This window comes from Eubalaena glacialis, chromosome 1 (genome assembly GCF_028564815.1).
Source record: "Eubalaena glacialis isolate mEubGla1 chromosome 1, mEubGla1.1.hap2.+ XY, whole genome shotgun sequence".
Classification (NCBI taxonomy): Eukaryota; Metazoa; Chordata; class Mammalia; order Artiodactyla; family Balaenidae; genus Eubalaena; species Eubalaena glacialis.
Genome location: NC_083716.1, coordinates 62,594,975 through 62,617,432, shown reverse-complemented (window position 1 = coordinate 62,617,432; position 22,458 = coordinate 62,594,975). Strand labels below are relative to the sequence as shown.

The 22,458-nt window shown below is 37.2% G+C and overlaps 1 protein-coding gene across 1 annotated transcript in view; it reads right to left on the bottom strand.

The window, feature by feature from the left end:
• The window catches only part of MICU1 (mitochondrial calcium uptake 1), a 234,426-nt gene that overhangs the window by 76,087 nt on the left and 135,881 nt on the right, over positions 1-22,458 (bottom strand). Inside the window, exons 7-8 of the mRNA XM_061197459.1 lie at positions 16,759-16,841; positions 11,180-11,377 (exon numbers count right to left, since the gene is read on the bottom strand). Of these exons, the coding sequence (XP_061053442.1) occupies positions 11,180-11,377; positions 16,759-16,841 (281 nt within the window). The remainder of the gene's footprint in view (positions 1-11,179; positions 11,378-16,758; positions 16,842-22,458) is intronic.

Below are 22,458 nucleotides of genomic sequence, written 5' to 3'. Positions count from 1 at the left end.
ATGAATATATTAACTGAAATTAGACTTGGCACCTGTCTCCAAGGAACTCAGCTAAATAGTTCTTGGGAGACTTAGATGGAATTTTTAATAACTTCAAAAGGGATTTTTAAAAAAACTGTGCATTCTTTTTTTGACATTAAGCCATTTTGATTTATTAAAATGCATGTATATGTGGCTCTTATATGCATATGAAAATTTAAGTATTTAATTAAATAAATAGTTCATAATTTTATTCCAAGTCATTATAACTCCTTTCCCCAACAGCCTTAAACACAAAGGTATTTCACCATTATTGACTTATCTTTTCTTATAAAACTGTGCATTCTTAAGTCATTCTTTCAAACCCATGCTTTTTGAGTACCCAAATAAAGACATAAGGGTAGAATAAAACAACTATGACCAGAGATAAGAGCATTAGAACACTCTAAAAAAATCTAACAAGTTAATGATTGTTATGAAAAGAAACTAAACGACTAGTTTATGTAGTATCTTATCAACACAAAAGAACAGTGTATTTCTTCTGTCATAACATTCAACTTGAAGGGCAAAGGAACTGGAAAAACATGGTGCTGAAGAAGGGAGACTATAAATATTCAAGACAATTTCTTTTTTGTTTCTAAATTTCAGAACGTTTTGTTTTTCTTTAGAGCTCTAAATAAGTCAGGCACAGAAACCTCATCTCAGACTAAAAGTAATAACAATCAGATGATGAATAGAAAAGAGTTCAGTCTGAAAGAGTGAGTTGGAACCCTGGTTGTACCATTTAATAGCTCTGCAACTTTTATCTTTTCGAATTTCAGTTTCTACCTCTGTAACACCGGTATAATACTGCCAAACCCAATAGGGTTGGGCGAGAACTAAAATAAAGAAGGCATGTAATATCTGTACAATGCCTGGCTCATAGTAGGCATTTGATAAATGTTCATGGACTTTTTCCCCTTCCCTAAACACTGTGGAAATTAAAATTGACAGATAAATAGTGTTCTCTTCACTCTCAAAGCTATTGTGGTGAGAAAAAGATAGAAATAACCAAATGGAGCTATAAGTCTTCTCGATCTAAATTTTTAAAGTAGATAAGTAAGCAGTGAAATAAAACTGGTAAGAGATAAATAGAAAGAATGATGGAACTATAAAACCCATATGAAAGTTAAGATACTGTTAATCATTCTTATTTTCCTCTTGGCTGTGATGATATTATATTTCATATTCAGTGAGGGGATAAATTACCCAAACTTCGAAAAGTAAAATTAAAAGTGTTTCACAAAAACAAAAACTGGTTCCATTTTCTAGATGTTTTATCAGAAAAATATTTCAAAATGAAAGTAAGGACTTTCATTCATTCATCTGAGATGACCTGTTTACGTGTCTACTACACGCCAACTGTCATACTAAAGGGCAGAGGGTATACAAAAGAAGGTGAAAGTTATCTGTTAAAGGCATAGTACATGCCAAGTGTTTTAGGCAGGCACCACTGTTAGTTCACTAGGGCTGCCATAATAAAACACTACCAACTGGGTGACAAATAGCAGAAATTTATTTTTTCACAGTCCTGGAGGCTGGAAGTCCAAGAACAAGGTGTAGGCAGTGTTGGTTTCCTCTGAGGCCTCTCTCCTTGGCTTGCAGTTGGCTGCCCTCTTGCTGTCTCTTCACATGGTTGTCCCTCTGTGTACGTACACCCCTGGTGTCTGTGTCTCTTTGTGTGTCCAAATTTCCTCTCCTTATAAGGCTACCAGTAAGACTGGATTAGGGCTCACTCTAATAAGCTCATTTTAACTTAATCACATCTTTAAAGGCCCTATCTCCAGACTGGGGGTTGGGATTCAACATAGCAATTCTGGGGGAAGACACAATTCAGCCTATAAGAAACATCATTTCACTTAATCATCACCGTGTTGTATAAATGAGGATATAGGCTTTGAGAGAATAAATAACTCATCGAATGTCAGATAGCCAGTAAGTGGTAGAAAGAAAATTTTAACCAAGGTCTCGTTATGAGTACACCAAAGCCTTTGCTCTTTCTGCTATTCACACCTCCTCAAAGAATTACACATGTAGAGATTAACCAAGATGGCGGAGTAGAAGGACGTGCTCTCACTCCCTCTTGCGAAAGCACCAGAATCACAACTGGCTGCTGGACAATCATCGACAGGAAGACACTGGACTTCACCAAGGAGGATACCCCACGTCCAAGGACAGAGGAAAAGCCACAGTGAGACGGTAGGAGGGGCGCAATCAGAGTAAAATCAAATCCCATAACTGCTGGGTGGGTGACTCAAAGACTGGCAAACACTTATACCACAGAAGTCCATCCACTGGACTGAAGGTTCTGAGCCCCACGTCAGGCTTCCCAACCTGGGGGTCCGGCAACGGGAGGAGGAATTCATAGAGAATCAGACTTTGAAGCCTAGTGGGAATTGATTGCAGGACTTTGACAGGACTGGGGGAAACAGAGACCCCACTCTTGGAGGGCGCACATGGAATAGTGTGCGCATCGGGACCCGGGGGAAGGAGCAGTGACGCTGGGGGAGACTGAACCAGACATACCTGCTAGTGTTGGAGGGTCTCCTGCAGAGGCGGGGGCTGGCTCTGTTTCACCGTGGGGACAAGGACACTGGCAGCGGAGGTTCTGGGAAGTACTCCTTGGCGTGAACCCTCCCAGAGTCTGCCATTAGCCCCACCAAAGAGCCCAGGTAGGCTCCAGTGTTGGGTTGCCTCAGGCAAAACAACCAACAGGGAGGGAACCCAGCCCCACGCATCAACAGTCAAGTGGATTAAAGTTTTACGGAGCTCTGACCGCCACAGCAACAGTCAGCTCTACCCACCACCAGAGCCTCCCATCAAGCCTCTTAGATAGTCTCAACCACCAGAGGGCAGACAGCAGAAGCAAGAAAAACTACATTCCTGCAGCCTGTGGAACAGAAACCACATTTACAGAAAGATAGACAAGATGAAAAGACAGAGGGCTATATACCAGATGAAGGAACAAGAAAAAACCCCAGAAAAACAACTAAATGAAGTGGAGATAGGCAACCTTCCAGAAAAAGAATTCAGAATAATGATAGTGAAGATGATCCAGGACCTCGGACTAAGAATGGAGGCAAAGATTGAGAAGATGCAAGAAATGATTAACAAAGACTTAGAAGAATTAAAGAACAAACAAACAGAGATGACCAATACAATAACTGAAATGAAAACTACACTAGAAGGAATCAATAGCAGAATAACTGAGGCAGAAGAACGGATAAGTGACTTGGAAGACAGAATGGTGGAATTCCCTGCTGTGGAACAGACTAAAGAAAAAAGAATGAAAAGAAATGAAGACAGCCTAAGAGACCTCTGGGACAACATTAAATGCAACAACATTTGCATTATAGGGGTCCCAGAAGGAGAAGGGAGAGAGAAAGGACCAGAGAAAATATTTGAAGAGATTATAGTCGAAAACTTTCCTAACATGGGAAAGGAAATAGCCACCCAAGTCCAGGAAGCGCAGAGAGTCCCATACAGGATAAACCCAAGGAGAAACACGCCGAGACACATAGTAATCAAAGTGGCAAAAATTAAAGACAAAGAAAAATTATTGAAAGCAGTAAGGGAAAAACGACAAATAACATACAAGGGAACTCCCATAAGGTTAACAGCTGATTTCTCAGCAGAAACTCTACAAGCCAGAAGGGAGTGGCATGATATACTTAAAGTGATGAAAGGGAAGAACCTACAACCAAGATTACTCTACCCGGCAAGGATCTCATTTAGATTTGATGGAGAAATCAAAAGCTTTACAGACAAGCAAAAGCTAAGAGAATTCAGCACCACCAAACCAGCTCTACAACAAATGCTAAAGGAACTTCTCTAAGTGGGAAACACAAGAGAAGAAAAGGATCTACAAAAACAAACCCAAAACAATTAAGAAAATGGTCATAGGAACATACATATTGATAATTACCTTAAACGTGAATGGATTAAATGCTCCAACCAAAAGACACAGGCTTGCTGAATGGATACAAAAACAAGACCCATATATATGCTGTCTACAAGAGACCCACTTCAGACCTAGGGACACATACAGACTGAAAGTGAGGGGATGGAAAAAGATATTCCATGCAAATGGAAATCAAAAGAAAGCTGGAGTAGCTATACTCATATCAGATAAAATAGACTTTAAAATAAAGAATGTTACAAGAGACAAGGAAGGACACTACATAATGATCAAGGGATCAATCCAAGAAGAAGATATAACAATTATAAATATATATGCACCCAACATAGGAGCAACCCAATACATAAGGCAACTGCTAACAGCTATAAAAGAGGAAATCAACAGTAACACAATAATAGTGGGAGACTTTAACACCTCACTCACACCAATAGACAGATCATCCAAAATGAAAATAAATAAGGAAACAGAAGCTTTAAATGACACAATAGACCAGATAGATTTAATTAATATTTATAGGACATTCCATCCAAAAACAGCAGATTACACTTTCTTCTCAAGTGCGCACAGAACATTCTCCAGGATAGATCACATCTTGGGTCACAAATCAAGCCTCAGTAAATTTTAGAAAATTGAAATCATATCAAGCATCTTTTCTGACCACAACACTATGAGATTAGAAATGAATTACCGGGAAAAAAATGTAAAAAACACAAACACATGGAGGCTAAACAATACGTTACTAAATAACCAAGAGATCACTGAAGAAATCAAAGAGGAAATCAAAAAATACCTAAAGACAAATGACAATGAAAACACGACAACCCAAAACCTATGGGATGCAGCAAAAGCAGTTCTAAGAGGGAAGTTTATAGCTATACAAGCCTACCTAAAGAAACAAGAAAAATCTCAAGTAAACAATCTAACTTTACACCTAAAGAAACTAGAGAAAGAAGAACAAACAAAACCCAAAGTTAGCAGAAGGAAAGAAATCATGAAGATCAGAGCGGAAATAAATGAAATAGAAATAAAGAAAACAATAGCAAAGATCAATAAAACTAAAAGCTGGTTCTTTGAGAAGATAAACAAAATTGATAAGCCATTAGCCAGACTCATCAAGAAAAAGAGGGAGAGGACTCAAATCAATAAAATCAGAAATGAAAAAGGAGAAGTTACAACAGACACCGCAGAAATACAAAGCATCCTAAGAGACTACTACAAGCAACTCTATGCCAATAAAATGGACAACCTGGAAGAAATGGACACATTCTTAGAAAGGTATAACCTTCCAAGACTGAACCAGGAAGAAACAGAAAATATGAACAGACCAATCACAAGTAATGAAATTGAAACTGTGATTAAAAATCTTCCAACAAACAAAAGTCCAGGACCAGATGGCTTCACAGGTGAATTCTATCAAACATTTAGAGAAGAGCTAACACCTATCCTTCTCAAACTCTTCCAAAAAATTGCAGAGGAAGGAACACTCCCAAACTCATTCTATGAGGCCACCATCACCCTGATACCAAAACCAGACAAAGACACTACAAAAAAAGAAAACTACAGACCAATATCACTGATGAATATAGATGCAAAAATCCTCAACAAAATACTAGCAAACAGAATCCAACAACACATTAAAAGGATCATACACCACGATCAAGTGGGATTTATCCCAGGGATGCAAGGATTCTTCAATATATGCAAATCAATCAATGTGATACACCATACTAACAAATTGAAGAATAAAAACCATATGATCATCTCAATAGATGCAGAAAAAGCTTTTGACAAAATTCAACACCCATTTATGATAAAAACTCTCCAGAAAGTGGGCATAGAGGGAATCTACCTCAACATAATAAAGGCCATATATGACAAACCCACAGCAAACATCATTCTCAATGGTGAAAAACTGAAAGCATTTCCTCTAAGATCAGGAACGAGACAAGGATGTCCACTCTCACCACTATTATTCAACATAGTTCTGGAAGTCCTAGCCACGGTAATCAGAGAAGAAAAAGAAATAAAAGGAATACAAATTGGAAACGAAGAAGTAAAAATGTCACTGTTTGCAGATGACATGATACTATACATAGAGAATCCTAAAACTGCCACCAGAAAACTGCTAGAGCTAATTAATGAATATGGTAAAGTTACAGGATACAAAATTAATGCACAGAAATCTCTTGCATTCCTATACACTAATGATGAAAAACCTGAAAGAGAAATTATGGAAACACTCCCATTTACCACTGCAACAAAAAGAATAAAATACCTAGGAATAAACCTACCTAGGGAGACAAAAGACCTGTATGCAGAAAACTATAAGACACTGATGAAAGAAATTAAAGATGATACCAACAGATGGAGAGATATACAATGTTCTTCGATTAGAAGAATCAACATTGTGAAAATGACTATACTACCCAAAGCAATCTACATATTCAATGCAATCCCTATCAAATTACCAATGGCATTTTTTACAGAGCTAGAACAAGTCATCTTAAAATTTGTATGGAGACACAAAAGACCCCGAATAGCCAAAGCAGTCTTGAGGGAAAAAAACGGAGCTGGAGGAATCAGACTCCCTGACTTCAGACTATACTACAAAGCTACAGTAATCAAGACAATATGGTACTGGCACAAAAACAGAAACATAGATCAATGGAACAAGATAGAAAGCCCAGAGATAAACCCACGCACCTATGGTCAACTAATCTATGACAAAGGAGGCAAAGATATACAATGGAGAAAAGACAGTCTCTTCAATAAGTGGTGCTGGGAAAACTGGACAGCTACATGTAAAAGAATGAAATTAGAATACTCCCTAACACCATACACAAAAATAAACTCAAAATGGATTAGAGACCTAAATGTAAGACTGGACACTATAAAACTCTTAGAGGAAAACATAGGAAGAACACTCTTTGACATAAATCACAGCAAGATCTTTTTTGATCCACCTCCTAGAGTAATGGAAATAAAAACAAAAATAAACAAATGGGACCTAATGAAACTTCAAAGCTTTTGCAAAGGAAACCATAAACAAGACGAAAAGACAACCCTCAGAATGGGAGAAAATATTTGCAAACGAATCCACGGACAAAGGATTAATCTCCAAAATATATAAACAGCTCATGCAGCTCAATATTAAAGAAACAAACACCCCAATCCAAAAATGGGCAGAAGACCTAAATAGACATTTCTCCAAAGAAGACATACAGACGGCCACGAAGCACATGAATAGATGCTCAACATCACTAATTATTAGAGAAATGCAAATCAAAACTACAATGAGGTATCACCTCACACCAGTTAGAATGGGCACCATCAGAAAATCTACAAACAACAAATGCTGGAGAGGGTGTGGAGAAAAGGGAACCCTCTTGCACTGTTGGTGGGAATGTAAATTGATGCAGCCACTATGGAGAACAATATGGAGGTTCCTTAAAAAACTAAAAATAGAATTACCATATGACCCAGCAATCCCACTACTGGGCATATACCCAGAGAAAACCGTAATTCAAAAAGACACATGCACCCGAATGTTCATTGCAGCACTATTTACAATAGCCAGGTCATGGAAGCAACCTAAATGCCCATCAACAGACAAATGGATAAAGAAGATGTGGTACATATATACGATGGAATATTACTGAGCCATAAAAAGGAACGAAATTGAGTCATTTGTTGAGACGTGGATGGATCTTGAGACTGTCATACAGAGTGAAGTAAGTCAGAAAGAGAAAAACAAATATCGTATATTAACACATGTATGTGGAACCTAGAAAAATGGTACAGATGAGCCAGTTTGCAGGGCAGAAGTTGAGACACAGATGTAGAGAACAGACATATGGACACCAAGGGGGGAAATCTGTGGTGGGGTGGGGATGGTGGTGTGCTGAATTGGGCGATTGGGATTGACATGTATACACTGATGTGTATAAAATTGATGACTAATAAGAACCTGCAGTATAAAAAACCAAACAAACAAAACAACTAATGCTAAACTTTCATTGGGTTATTTGTATGGAAATACGTTAATATAAATGTTTCAGACATTACATGAAATTTCTAAAAATCTTATATGTTCTGGTATAATATTATAAGTCATAATCCTAGTTATTACTTTAAAATGTATATCTCAGAAATAACTAATTTTCTTGTCAACTGCATTATTATGAACTTTCATCAAATCTTTAACCGTGGTCATTTTTAAGTCTTTTGTCATTTACAGACAGTTCTGGGTGTACTCTGATGCTTTTGCAAATACGTTCCTATAAAAGGGTTTCATCTCCAAGAAATTCATGGAAAAGTCTATGACAAGTACGGGTTTCTGGTAACTGACTGTACTGCTGAACTGAATGAATAAGCATTTTCAGAACTCTAATGAAAAACTGATGAACTCATAAAAGTGCTAACAAAAGATTAAGATGAAAAAAAAAATTAATTACATGGGACTGAATGAACTGATGAGGATGAGTATAATTTTTGTGACTTTCTGTTTGAATTAAAAAAAAAAAAAAATCCCACAAGGCCTCAGAGGCAAAGAATATACAAATCAATTTTCACTGCAAAGTAAAGGAGCTGTTACAGTGGAGGATTACCGGACTGAATGTCAATATTATGACATAGTATGAGTGTGTTTCATGTTTGGTAATTGCTATCATTGTTGCTTTTGTTGTGGTCATCCATGTACAATGCTTGGTGTCAGTCTATTTATCTCTTGTAAAAATAAAATACAGTGTGTGTGTGTGAAAAAAAAAAATCAGGCAAAAAAAAAAAAAAGAATTACACATCTAGTTGGGAAGACACAGTACTGATTGATGAAACTTTGAATATGGGGCTTATTGATAAGGAGGCACTTATTCACTGAACTTGTGTATTATATGGAAAGAAGGGACTCAGGATTAATAAACATTTATGTAATAAATAGAATATTTATTACATTTTAGGCTGGGTTCTTTCACAAAAGAGTCTATTGGTTCCCCTACAGGAGGAATTGCTGATTGTCAAACAGAACAGTCTTGGTATGTCTTGGCCCAAAGCCTACAGATGATCCAAGTCAATGTCAAATACAAGAGGGCTTTCTAGAATAAATATCTTAGATATACTCTTTTAGATCTCTTTTCTTCTGCATTGGGGTGTAGGTTATGTGCAGGTATACATGTATGAAATCCCTAATCTGCTTTATAACATTCTACATTTATCTGCTTTATAACATTCTACATTTATCTGCTTTATAACATTCGTTGGCAATCTACACAATATGTTAGTGGGCTTTAAGCTCTATAGCATCTCAGGATAAAAGACGAAAGTCCCATGCTCTGTCTCTGGAGACTCCATCCAGGAATGAGTGTCAGGCTAGATTGTGGTGAAGCAGGCATCTGCTCCATGCTCTGATAACCTTGTATTGTTGTTTAAAGTTTGTTAAAAGTACCATTCTAGCTTGTGCTTTATTCTCTAACTACATTTGATGGATATATACTATATGTTAAATTGTAATTACATAATTAATAATTTAAATAATTTACACTCCTAGATTGTTATAATGCTTCCAAAGAAGACCATTACAGGTATGCATACTAAGGCATATGTCTAGAATCCTGGTACATACCAACTCTTACACAAAAACTGTTGGACTCCTCAAAGTCAGAAGTGAAACTCCCATGTGAAAGATGTCCTCCTTATACTACCAGGAAAGAAACAAAGAGAGGCAACTGTGGACAAGTAACTAAAATATATGGGGGACTAAAGGAAGATAAGAATTATTTTAACAAGATCTGTTTGTACAAATTACTCTCAACTTTGACTCCCCTTTTCTGGTGATAAGAATGCAAACTTCACAAAGCTAAGTTGCCTCTCTTTGTTCAACTTAGTATATAAACAATTAGGCCTAGCCACTCCGTTGGGTCTTCATTTTCCTATGGGGATTCTCATGTATGTGTAAAAATCTGTATACTTTTCTCTTGTTAATCTGTCTTATGTCAATTTAAGACTCAGGCCCGAGTGGAGACCCTAGGAGGGTAGAGGTAAAGTTTTGTGTCCCCTGCACTATATATGTAATAAATATATAGTACTTACCATGTATTATAAGGGCTACAAGAGCCTCCTGAAGGAGGCTGAATTGTGGAAAACCATTATTTTGAGGTAAGTTCCTTGAATATTAATTATACCATTTCCAAAAAAAACAGTACAAAAGCACATTCCAAAGTTAGATCTGATTTTTAGTATGATCTATTCTTCTGCTTCTCTCCTAGAGAATGAATATTAAACAGTGTTCTTATCAGTAATGGGAATTCAGTTGTGATTTTTCAAACTGTCTCAACTGAGGGAAGTGGGTGGAAGAGGTGGGAGTAGTATATTAGAATCTCCAGGAAAAAACGGGAGAGCAGATAGAGAAGTAATATTCAGAGTTTAAAAACAAAGCAGTGCTTTTCTCCAATACTTTTATGTGTTTTTAGTCATAGTATTTAATGTTTTGAAATTTCAAGTAACATTAAGGCAGGGCATATGTTAACCAAAAACAGAGGTTGAGGAACACCAGCATAAGGGAATTTTTAATAATCAGAAGAAATCAGAGACTTCATTTTTTTGTCTCCAGACTGAAGTGCATATAGAAGGCATTTAATGAACGTTTTGAACTGAACAGACTCAGTAGCCAATTAACCCCAAACATACTTAATTCAACAAGTACACGCATAGAAAAAGGTAATGCTCTTACAGAGTTGTGTCCAGGAACTGAACACCATGATGGTCTAAACTTTAAGTGGAAAAGTAAATCCCCAAACCCAGTATGACACCTTTGTAACTCTGAGCACATATATTTTTATTTCTGACATTTTGTGTTTCCAGCTGTTACTACCTTTGTAAACTTTCATAGAAAGAGCTCCTTATTATCCCCCTCTCCTTACCCCTTTGGTGCCTTCTACACAATAAACATACATGCTCAGGTTGAGAACTGCTCTGACCCCTGAACTTCTTTTTCCTCAAGCTGAGTATCCAAAGACAACTAAGATTTTCAATTTAGACTTTTTTGGCTTTCAGTCCCAGAACAAACTTATTGTAAGACATATTATTTCCTACTGCTGTCAGGCTGTAGATCACTGATAAGGCTCAAACCAATCAGTTCTTATGGTTGGAGGTAGATTGAAAGAATACTTATAGTGCAGGCCCCTCCCAACCCAGCAGCTCTACGTGCATACATGATGGACAGTGCCCTGAAGTCCAAGGAATACCTACTTCCAGCTTCAGAACATCGTGCTGAAGTTTACGCTGAAATTCAAGGAAGTTTTTGATTGTCAGCTTCCCCTTGAGATCAGCTCCAAAAAAGTAGGTTGTGAGGGCTGAACACAAGCCAGACTTGAGGGTGTTACCAGTTGTAGAACGATCTCTGTGACGCATTCCCATGCTGGTTTGGGAGCGAATGATGCTCTGAACCTAATGGAGAAGCAAACCCCCGTCCAGAAAAACATTACAAGGTGGAAAATATGGAAAAGTAAGAATAGTAACTGACTATCGACTGCTTACTGTTTGCCTACACTGTGCTACAATGCTCTCTTTTAATGCTCACAACAGTCCTATGAGATAAGCCCCATGATTATTCTCATTTTACAGATGAGGAATTTGAGGTACACTATTAAATAACTTGCTTGAGGTCAAGTAGCTAGCAAATAATTGAACTGGTATTCTAATACACATGCTTGACACCTTTATAATTGGGATGCCTTTTAAAATCTCTCTTTAGAAAAAAGTATGCATTTGTTTTAGGCTCAAAACCTCACATACAACATTAAAATAATCATCAACCTCACAGTAATACCTTCCATATCTCAGGAGACTTTTAAAAATTTCACACTTCTCACTACTGACTCCCCAGTTGTGATGAGAGGCAGTATAGCTATAGGCAAATACTTGATATCACACAGATATTGAGATAACACATTTATTAGAATGATAATGTGAAACATAAAGTTGGTATGAAGTAATTCTCCAAGAGAAGATGGGGAATTAGTTTAATCTTTGAGAAGTTTTAAATGAGCTTTTGAAAACAAACAACCCAATCCAAAAATGGGCAGAAGACCTAAATAGACATTTCTCCAAAGAAGATATACAGATTGCCAACAAACACATGAAAGGATGCTCAACATCACTAATCATTAGAGAAATGCAAATCAAAACTACAATGAGGTATCACCTCACACCAGTCAGAATGGCCATCATCAAAAAATCTACAAACAATAAATGCTGGAGAGGGTGTGGAGAAAAGGGAACCCTCTTGCACTGTTGGTGGGAATGTAAATTGATACAGCCACTATGGAGAACAGTATGGAGGTTCCTTAAAAAACTAAAAATAGAACTACCATACGACCCAGCAATCCCACTACTGGGCATATATCCTGAGAAAACCATAATTCAAAAAGAGTCATGTACCACAATGTTCATTGCAGCTCTACTTACAATAGCCCGGACATGGAAGCAACCTAAGTGTCCATCGACAGATGAATGGATAAAGAAGATGTGGCACATATAAACAATGGAATATTACTCAGCCATAAAAAGAAACGAAATTGAGTTATTTGTAATGAGGTGGATGGACCTAGAGACTGTCATACAGAGTGAAGTGTAAGTCAGAAAGAGAAAAACAAATACTGTATGCTAACACATATATATGGAATCTAAAAAAAAAAAATGGTTCTGAAGAACGTAGGGGCAGGACAGGAATAAAGACGCATACATAGAGAATGGATTTGAGGACACGGGGAGGGGGAAGGGTAAGGTGGGAGGAAGTGAGAGAGTGGCATGGACTTATATATACTACCAAATGTAAAACAGATAGCTAGTGGGAAGCAGCTGCATAGCACAGGGAGATCAGCTTGGTGCTTTGTGACCACCTAGAGGGGTGGGATAGGGAGGATGGGAGGGAGACTCAAGAGGGAGGAGATATGGTGATATATGTATATGTATAGCTGATTCACTTTGTTATAAAGCAGAAACTAACACACCATTGTAAAGCAATTATACTCCAATAAAGATGTTTAAAAAAATAAAAAATACAAAAAAAATACAAAAAAAAAAAATGAGCTTTTGAGAAAGAATAATTTGGGGGACTAGCAACCATGGCCTAACTATATAAAATGAGCTTTTTGAGGCAAGTCTATGATTGATAAAGCATTTTTTTCACAAGTTCCTGCAATCTTTTCTACCTCTTAACAAGCTAAAATAACAACTATTCAGAATAATTAAAATTGTCATATGTAAGGATAGATAATAAAGGTATATTATATAAATAAATAATATATATAGCCTTGTGGATAATGATTTTTAAATTGCCAAATTAGAAAAGCATAATACTTAAAAACTTAAGATTTGTAACAATGGATTTCCATGGTTAAGTGTCTTTTATTTGTTTTATTTATTACCTATGACCATAAAAAGACTTATTTAACACAATTTAAAAGTCTCTGGCTCTAAAAGGTAAAAGTAGTATAATGGAAAGACACAAGATGGGGAATCAGGACACACGGGGTCTAATTCTGTTGCTCTGCAGTGAAAGCACAATTTATGCAGTTCATTTAACTTCTTTGGGCCTTAGTTTTCTCATTGGAAAAGTTCACGGTTAGAGATCATTGTCTCTAAGTCTCCTTATAACTCTAGGTTAATATCATAAACGCTTCTGATTATGATTTTTTTCTGGGTTCATGTTTTATCATGTAAATAAGATTTCTTGACATTTGTTTTTCATGCACATGGAGACTTGAAAGATAGGTATACAATGGATTTTAAAATTATTTAAGTTGAAGTTCTTTAGACATTAAATTGAAATACAGGATAATCAGTACAGTGCTGCTTCTATTTGAAGGCAATACACAATTCATTTTCTCTGCCTGGGTGTGAGAACTGAAGAATTTTCCAATAGCAGTGAACCAGTATTAAGCATCAACGTCAAGACCTGTCATGATTTAAATTTTGTCTGTGCTATAATATTGCAGCTTATACCCTTCCTATGGTGGAAATGTGTATGTTAGCTTCAAAAGTGTGGTGCTGAAGAGTGTATGTGGAAATTTCATTCCCTTTCTTCTGTCTCACAACTCATACTTTCATACTAAAAAAACATTTCTGTCACAGCCTCAGGTGAATGTAGCCCAAACAGTTATGAGATTTTTAAAAAAATATCTTTTGCTAGGTTAGTTCTGTTTTATGATCTGCTATGAAATGGGTTAAAGAAAAGGATTTGGGGGGCTTCCTTGGTGGCACAGTGGTTAAGAATCTGCCTGCCAATGCTGGGGACATGGGTTCAAGCCCTGGTCCAGGAAGATCCCACCTGCCGTGGAGCAACTAAGCCCGTGCGCCACAACTACTGAGCCTGCGCTCTAGAGCCCGTGAGCCACAACTACTGAGCCCACATGCCACAACTACTGAAGCCTGCGCACCTAGAGCCTGTGCTCTGCAACAAGAGAAGCCACCGCAATGAGAAGCCCGTGCACCGCAAATGAAGAGTAGCCCCCGCTCACCGCAACTAGAGAAAGCCCACGTGCAGCAATGAAGACCCAGTGCAGCCAAAAATAAATAAATAAAATGAATAAATATATAAAAAAAGAAAAGAAAGGTCAGAGAAAACTTACACTATTTACAGTCGAGTAATGCTTTTTAGTAATTTATGTTTATGCATGATCAAAGTGATTTTTGAAAAAGATGAATAAAAGTAATATTAGGTATTAGTTTGCTTCACACCACATTGACTTTGAAGATACACAATGATGATATATGTGTGTCCTCATACTGGTTCTGTTTAACTTTTTTTGTAAGCCTGACAAATTTACCATCAAGAAAATACCTATTTAGCTGGAAATCAAAGTTTGAATGTTTTAAAGCTTAGTGCACTTTCAACTTAAAGAATTATTATATTGCCCAAAAATGTAAAATGTAGAACGATGAAGCAGAGAAACTTCTAATGAGAGCTATTCACTCCTGAACCACCTTATAATTATTTTTGTTTCTCTAAAGAGTTTTTACATCAAAATTTCTTGTGATCAATATTACAAGTTCCATCAGTTTAACAAGGCCAGTTATCAAGGGATCATATTAGATGAAATTAATACTCCTTTCTCCATCAAGTGAGCAGAATGGTGGAGTGACTGCTCCAAGTCATTCAGCATTTCAACAGCAATGCCAAAAATGTTGGTGAGGATGTGGAGAAAAGGGAATCCTCAGGCACTAGTGGGAATGTAAACTGGTGTAGCCAGTATGGAAAACAGCATGAAGATTCCTCAAAACATTAAGACTAGAGCTACCATATGATCCAGCAATTCCACTTCTGAGTATTTATCCAAAGGAAACCAATCACTATGTTGAAGAGATATCTTCAGCCCCCCCACCATATTCATTGCAGCATTATTTACAATAGCCAGGACATGGAAACAACCTAAGTGTCCACTGGCAGATGAATGGATAAAGAAAATATGATACACTCACACACACATACACACTGGAATGTTATTCAGACATAAAAAAAGAAGTAAATCCTGCCATTTGTGATAACACGGATGAACGTTGAGGGCATTATGCTAGATGAAATAAGTCAGAGAGAGAAAGGCAAATACTATATGATCTCACTTATATGTGGAATCCAAAAAAAAGCTGAACTCACAGACACAGAGAACAGACTGTTGGTTGCCAGAAGCAGGGGATGGAGGGTGGGTAAAATGAGTGAAGGTGGTCTAAACTTCCACTTATAAGATAAATAAGCCTTGGGGATATAAGCATGGAGACTATAGTTAACAAAACTAAATTGTATATTTGAAAGTTGCTAAGAGAGGAGATCTTAAAAGTTCTCATCACAAGAAAAAAAACTATGTGTGGTGATGAATATTAACTAAATTTATTGTGGTAATCATTTCATAGTATATACATAGGTCAAATCATTATGTCATACACCTAAAACAATGTTATATGTTAACTATATCTCAATAAAAATAAAATAGTTCTGTGTAAAATAAAATTAAAAATACCAAAATAAGTTCTATTTATAATCATTTGAGGCCACCTGGTAACACCAGTGAAGTGCAGAATTATGAAAAATGAAGGTATTAGATGGACATAGCTTGCAAATTTGAATAAATATCTGTAGGTATTTTGAAATATTTGTCTCTATGCATTTCTTACTTAAAGATACACTATTCCTGATACTTTCTCCCACTTCCTTTTTGCCCCTTTACTCATTGTGAATACAAAAATGTTATCTCCCACATACATATTTTTTTCTGTTTTGAAACCACTTCTACCAATCATAATGATTATACCTGGAGAGATACCATGGCCCTCCAAGAACAGAAGTTTGATGGAAATGTAATCTCTTCCTAGGATTCAGAAGAAACTATATACTTTTATGGCTGGAACCTGCTACAGTAAAAGGCATCGTACCATTTTTCCTTCTCTTACAGAAATCCTTTCAGCACATATGTTATTCATCCTTGTATTCTGGAACTGCCTGGCACAAAGGAGCTATTTAATAAATGTTGATTGAATATATGATTGAATAACTATAACTTAGCCTCTCAGCATTAGAGTCTAATTCATGTTGGGGAATCAGAGCAACGTTGACCTTAATAATATGCTCAAATAATTCCTTACATTTAGAGTAAAAACAAACAAAAAACCCTCACCTATTAAAAGTGGAGATAATTCTGAAAAATGATACATTAGGTACTTCAAAAATTGGATAGCATCAGAATATACTGACCAAGGCCACAGTAACTCCAAGGCACATGAAAATGTGTTAAATATTAATGTATTCAAATGAAATTTCCAGGAAAACTTGCCTGTTCAAACTCCTCCATGTCTACTTCTCCATCTCCATTCAAGTCAAACATCTTGAAGGCAATTTCAAAATTTCTCTGAGGAGCTGCAAGTTAGGAAGGAAGGAAGGACAGGAGGGAAGGAGGAAGAAAAAAGAAAAATATTTAGAAGGTACTGACCAAAAATAATCATTCCTTTAAGGAAAAAAGGGGCTTCCCTGGTGGCGCAGTGGTTGAGAGTCTGCCTGCCAATGCAGGCGACACGGGTTCGAGCCCTGGTCTGGGAAGATCCCACATGCCGCGGGGCAACTGGGCCCGTGAGCCACAACTACTGAGCCTGCACGTCTGGAGCCTGTGCTCCGCAACAAGAGAGGCCGCGATGGTGAGAGGCCCGCGCACCGCGATGAAGAGTGGCCCCCGCTCGCCGCGACTAGAGAGGGCCCTCGCACAGAAACGAAGACCCAACACAGCCAAAATAATAAATAAATTAATTAATTAATTAAAAAAAAAAAGAGGTCTATTAAAAAAAGAAAAAAGATAGTTAAACATTAAAATGTAATATCAAGTCACAGAATGCCACCATATGTATCTTAATCAACCTTTTAGCAATAGTCCTTAAAACCAAAAGAGAATTTTACCATGGCCAGTAAAGATAGCACTTGTCTATCTTTGTGTTTCAACACTCTCTTAAATACTTCAGCTTTGCTTTCTTAGAAACCATCCTCTCTTAACTGAATAATATTAACGTTGTTCTGTTACTTAAATATAGTGTTATTTATCTGGGCATGAAAGTCTATTTGGGGTGAGATATACTGCTGCAAAGTAAGAAGCTGAAACTCTAAGTCTTTGTCTTGCCTTTTTAAAACAAGCTAGCTTTCTACTTTGTTTTTTCTCGTCTCTCCACTGTAAGTACAATCAGGAGTTCAGTGGATATCATTCTGCCAACAGGTTATTATCTACACCACTCTACTCAATGTCACTATAGCTCTGTGGTAAGGCAGAAAAGCACACTGTCAGCTACCCAGTCCCCTATTTTAACCATGTCAGCTGGGTACACAAATTACTATGCAAAGTACACTTAAATGTTTAAAAAACAAAATGAAAAGTGCAAAGCTTGAGAAGACAGTATATATTTTTTCCCTTAAGTGAATGATGAAAGTGTTTCAAGACTTCTTTAATGTTCCTAGGTTAATCAAAATAAAATTAATATATTTGTGCATTAGGATAAAATATAAATAGAACAGCCCTCCTTCCTTACCAATGCTAAACGTTCTAGTAAAGTAAACTAGGGACTTCTCTGGCAGTCCAGTGGTTAGGACTTGGCACTGTCACTGCAGGGGCCTGGGTTCGATCCCTGGTCGGGGAACTAAGATGCCACAGGCCACGTCATGTGGCCAAAAAAAAAAAGAAAACTAAGTCGTTTACCTCCTTCCTTTGGTGCTTCAAATTTATATAGCTATAGAGAATAAACCAAAATAAAATTTCCTATATATCCTAATACTACTGAATTAAATTTTCAGTTAATATCACTTTTAGTAAAAAAAAAAAATAATAATTAAAGATTATATGTAGACAAAAGAGTAAAAAAGGGCTTAGTGTATTATGCATTGTTGTAGAGAGTCCATATTCCCATCATGCTCATGAATTTGTCAGTATCAACACTTTCTAGGCTTAAATTCCATTTTCAGCTAGCTAGCCAACTAGGTGGGTAAGTTCCTGGTTTTTAGTTGCCTGGGTGAATCATGTGCTTGTCAGTTTCCAATTGCCTGTTTCACTTGATAATGGCTTCCAACAGGTTTGCTCTTCTTAGGCCACCAGTATGATTGCTGAGAAGGATGCAGTGGGGGGGATTAGATTTTCGTATATTTATTGTCACTTCTTAAATTATTCCTACCTGTCTGGATGCTATCTTTTACTGAAGAGTTACTATGTACCAAGCATTGGGCTGGATAATTTTAAGCTGTTATCTGATTTTGTATTCTCAATCCTGAAAATTTAATTTCTTTCTTAATTTTTTTAACAGAGTAGGAAATTGGGGATCAAAGTCACTAAATGACTAGCTCAAAATCACACAGCTAATAGGCAGCGGAACTGGTAAGTGAACTTAGGTCAACACTGACTCCAAAGCCCATAAATTTTTCATTATGTTCCACAACCTCCAATATGAAGACAGTGGTACTTAAAATAATAAACCAATACTCTTTATTCTGGTATGTTTTGACTTAGAAACAAAACAACCAAACATGACTCACTGGTTACGTCAGTCTCTGCAATAGCTCAGAGTTTCAAGTGGTCCATCTAAAGGATTTACCTGATATCAAAGAAACATTGCATGTGCAGAGCTCAGTAGTTTAAGCTTGGTTGCACTCATAGGCATAGACAACATCAGATTCTCTGATAGACTTGTCACATATTTTTAAAAATTCTAAATATGAATTTCTTTAAACAGGAGTGCCTCCCTGTTCTCCCCTATTGTCTCAAACTTGGCTCACTGCACTCACATACATTATTTGCCTAATCCTTATAGATACTTGAAATTGTAACAACTGCAGACAATATGAGGTCACTGAAAGTTTTAAGTGGAGGAGTGCCACAATCACACAGGCATTCAGAAAGAACTTCTCTGGCTACAGTGTGAAGGATGAGTTGGAAAACAAGAACCAGCCTCAGAGAAGATCATAAAAGCTCTTGTAAATGTTGCAAATGTGAACTGAGGTGATGGCAGTGGTCATGGAGAGAAGGAAAGGTATCTGAAATAACTTGAGGCAGAAAGTATATAACTTAATGATTAGTTAGCTGTGATGAGTTAAGAGTAAAAAAGGCGGAGAGCATGACTGGCTTAGGCTACCACGTAGCCTGCATATCACTAATCAAGAGATAAAAATGGAAAAGGTTTGAGGAAAAAAATGAATTCAGATAGGACCTACTGAATTCAAGGAGTCCATAGCATATTCAGATGAAAATGTTCAGGAGATAGGTGGAAATATTGGTCGAAAGCTTAGAAGAGAGAGGTTAAAGCTGGGAATCATTAGCATAAATATGTTAGCCGCAAAGACCTGAAATGAAGTTGTCCATGGAGAACTGAAGGTTGAGGAGAAGGGTAAAGAAAGGGTAGAATGAGTTGGAAACCAGTATTTAAGGTGAAAGGAAAGAGAGAGGAAGCAGTGACAGAGGAGGCGGTATCACAACATCAAGAGAAATGTGGTCCAAATGAATAGAAATAGGGAAAGATCTGGCCAGAAGCAGTCAAAGTGTTGCTACTCCTGAATTAAAGCAGCATTCTCATTCCCTATCTCCACTGATTACAGAGGGGACACAGAGTTCTTAAAATTTTAGCTTTATCATTATCTGTTATTCCTACTGTCCTGCGAGTTCTGTGATGGCATATGCCCAGTCATTTAAATGACTGAATGAGTTATTATGGCAAATCATACTTATATGTTCTCCTACAACTAAGGTTAAATTCACTTTACCAAACAAAGCACATCCTGTACTGCTTGAGGTTTCTATATCTTTTTGTACTGGCTTACTCCCAAACAGGGTATCTGCTTTATGTGGAGCAACTCAGAGTGTTTATTAAAGAATATGTGCTGACACTCTCAGGCTGAGCTCCTGTGCCCTGGTCACTGATATGGCAAGTCAGGGCAGCAGCCGTGCACACTCTCATTTAGGCCTTAGCAGTCTATCAGGCAAGGTCCTTCCAGGAGTAGTTCTCTCAGTCTATTCAATCTTCATCTGCTGATGACGTCAAAGCACTTAAGCAAAAAACCAGCTTGCTTTAAGTGAAACATGCTACACAGGAATATGCTGCTAGGCAATTTTCTCATACTCTCCTGTCTCCCTTTAAATGTAGGCTTTGGAGTAATTTTTAAATCTAGCTGCTCTGGAAAGCTAAAGGTGTCTTGAGTTTACATTAATTCACAACCTATTTCCATAGAAAGGTAGAGAGAGAGGAATTCTTTTGAATTCCAGGCTGCTTGTAGAGTGACAGTGAAGCTCTGCCCTGCCCGCTCCTTGTGTTAATGGCTTAATCTACTTCCTGCACATCAATTTCTAAAACAATTATACATTGGAACTGATCAAAACAATGGAATTCTACACAAAGTTCATCACTATACATCTTTTACTCATAATTCCATGATAGTCTTTGCTATAAGTAAATGGAGATACATTAGATCTGTTCTAGTTAAGAATAAAACATTTTTACATTATTCTATCATTGACAATAATGACAACAGCAATAACAACTCTAGACTTGTTCAAAGCACAGCAGATTTTTCTACATTGTTTTAGTAATAAGAAAAAAAAACGTTTTTCTATGTGTGGTAAGTCAAATAATCAGATAGCAACAACACTACCTGTCTCAAGATTTTCATGACTTTCACTTATTTTTCTTTAATAGAAATGCAAAAGACTTGGGCTCTAATTCTGGCTTTTCCAGAACATAATGAGTCATTATGCCTTAAATTCTCTTTTGGTAGTACTGACGGAATGAACAACAACAAAAAAACGGACAGGTTATAACATCAACAAGTTTCTTATTTTCTTTTTTTTTTTAAATAAATTTATTTATTTATTTATTTATTTATTTATTATTATTTTTTTTTATTTTTGGCTGTGTTGGGTCTTCGTTTCTGTGTGAGGGCTTTCTCCAGTTGAGGCAAGCGGGGGCCACTCTTCAACACGGTGCGCGGGCCTCTCACCATCGCGGCTTCTCTTGTTGCGGAGCACAGGCTCCAGACGCGCATGCTCAGTAATTGTGGCTCACGGGCCCAGCTGCTCCGCGGCATGTGGGATCTTCCCAGACCAGGGCTCGAACCCGTGTCCCCTGCATTGGCAGGCAGATTCCCAACCACTGCGCCACCAGGGAAGCCCAGTTTCTTATTTTCTGTTGGTCTGATTCTCCTACCACAAAATTCCCACCTCTACCATTCCTGTTTTAAAATGATGCATAGGACAAATGAGGTAATTAATACGCAATATCAGAGAACTCTGAGTTAGAAAAAAACTTCATATAATATGACGCACCTCTCTTCAATGATGAACCTGCCTACTGAATTTATAAGGATGATCTTTATAAGCCTCTGATTATTTCTGAGAGGGAGGTCACCACTTCTGCAGTGTAACCATTGTTGGCCATATTAATTGAACTTTTTTCCTCATGCAGAGCCCAAATCTAATTCTTTGTAGCTCTTACAAATTGTCCTAATTTAATTTTCTAGAGAAATAAAAAAATATAACTGCTTCCTCATATATGCTGGCCCTCTGAATACATAAAAGCATAGTGTCATGTCTCTACTAAAGGTTTCTCAGAACTTGTTTCCAGAACTTCAACATCCTAATAGCCCTCTCTGGGGTACTTTAGATGGCCAATGCCTCCCATAAATGCAGTATTCTAAATATAGTTAATTCTGGAATGACTTATCCTTTCTAGTAACAATAGGACTTCTTCTTTGCAGACTAATATATTAACATTTTTCTTATATGAGGGCTTAGTGTCTTGTTTTCTCACATTAGGCTTGGGGAAAGGAGAAGAAAAACCTGCAAGATAAGGTTTCAAAAAAGTGCCCCTCTCTCAATTCTTCTGAATTCTTCAAGGTACGATGCCTAGGTGCAGCCTGGAAGAATCTTTCTGCCCTTTTTACACAGAGTGGAGAAAAAAAGTTCCTACGGTATGATGCATTGTAGTTGTACTATAGCATTTCCTTGGGATGATTTAGCTTC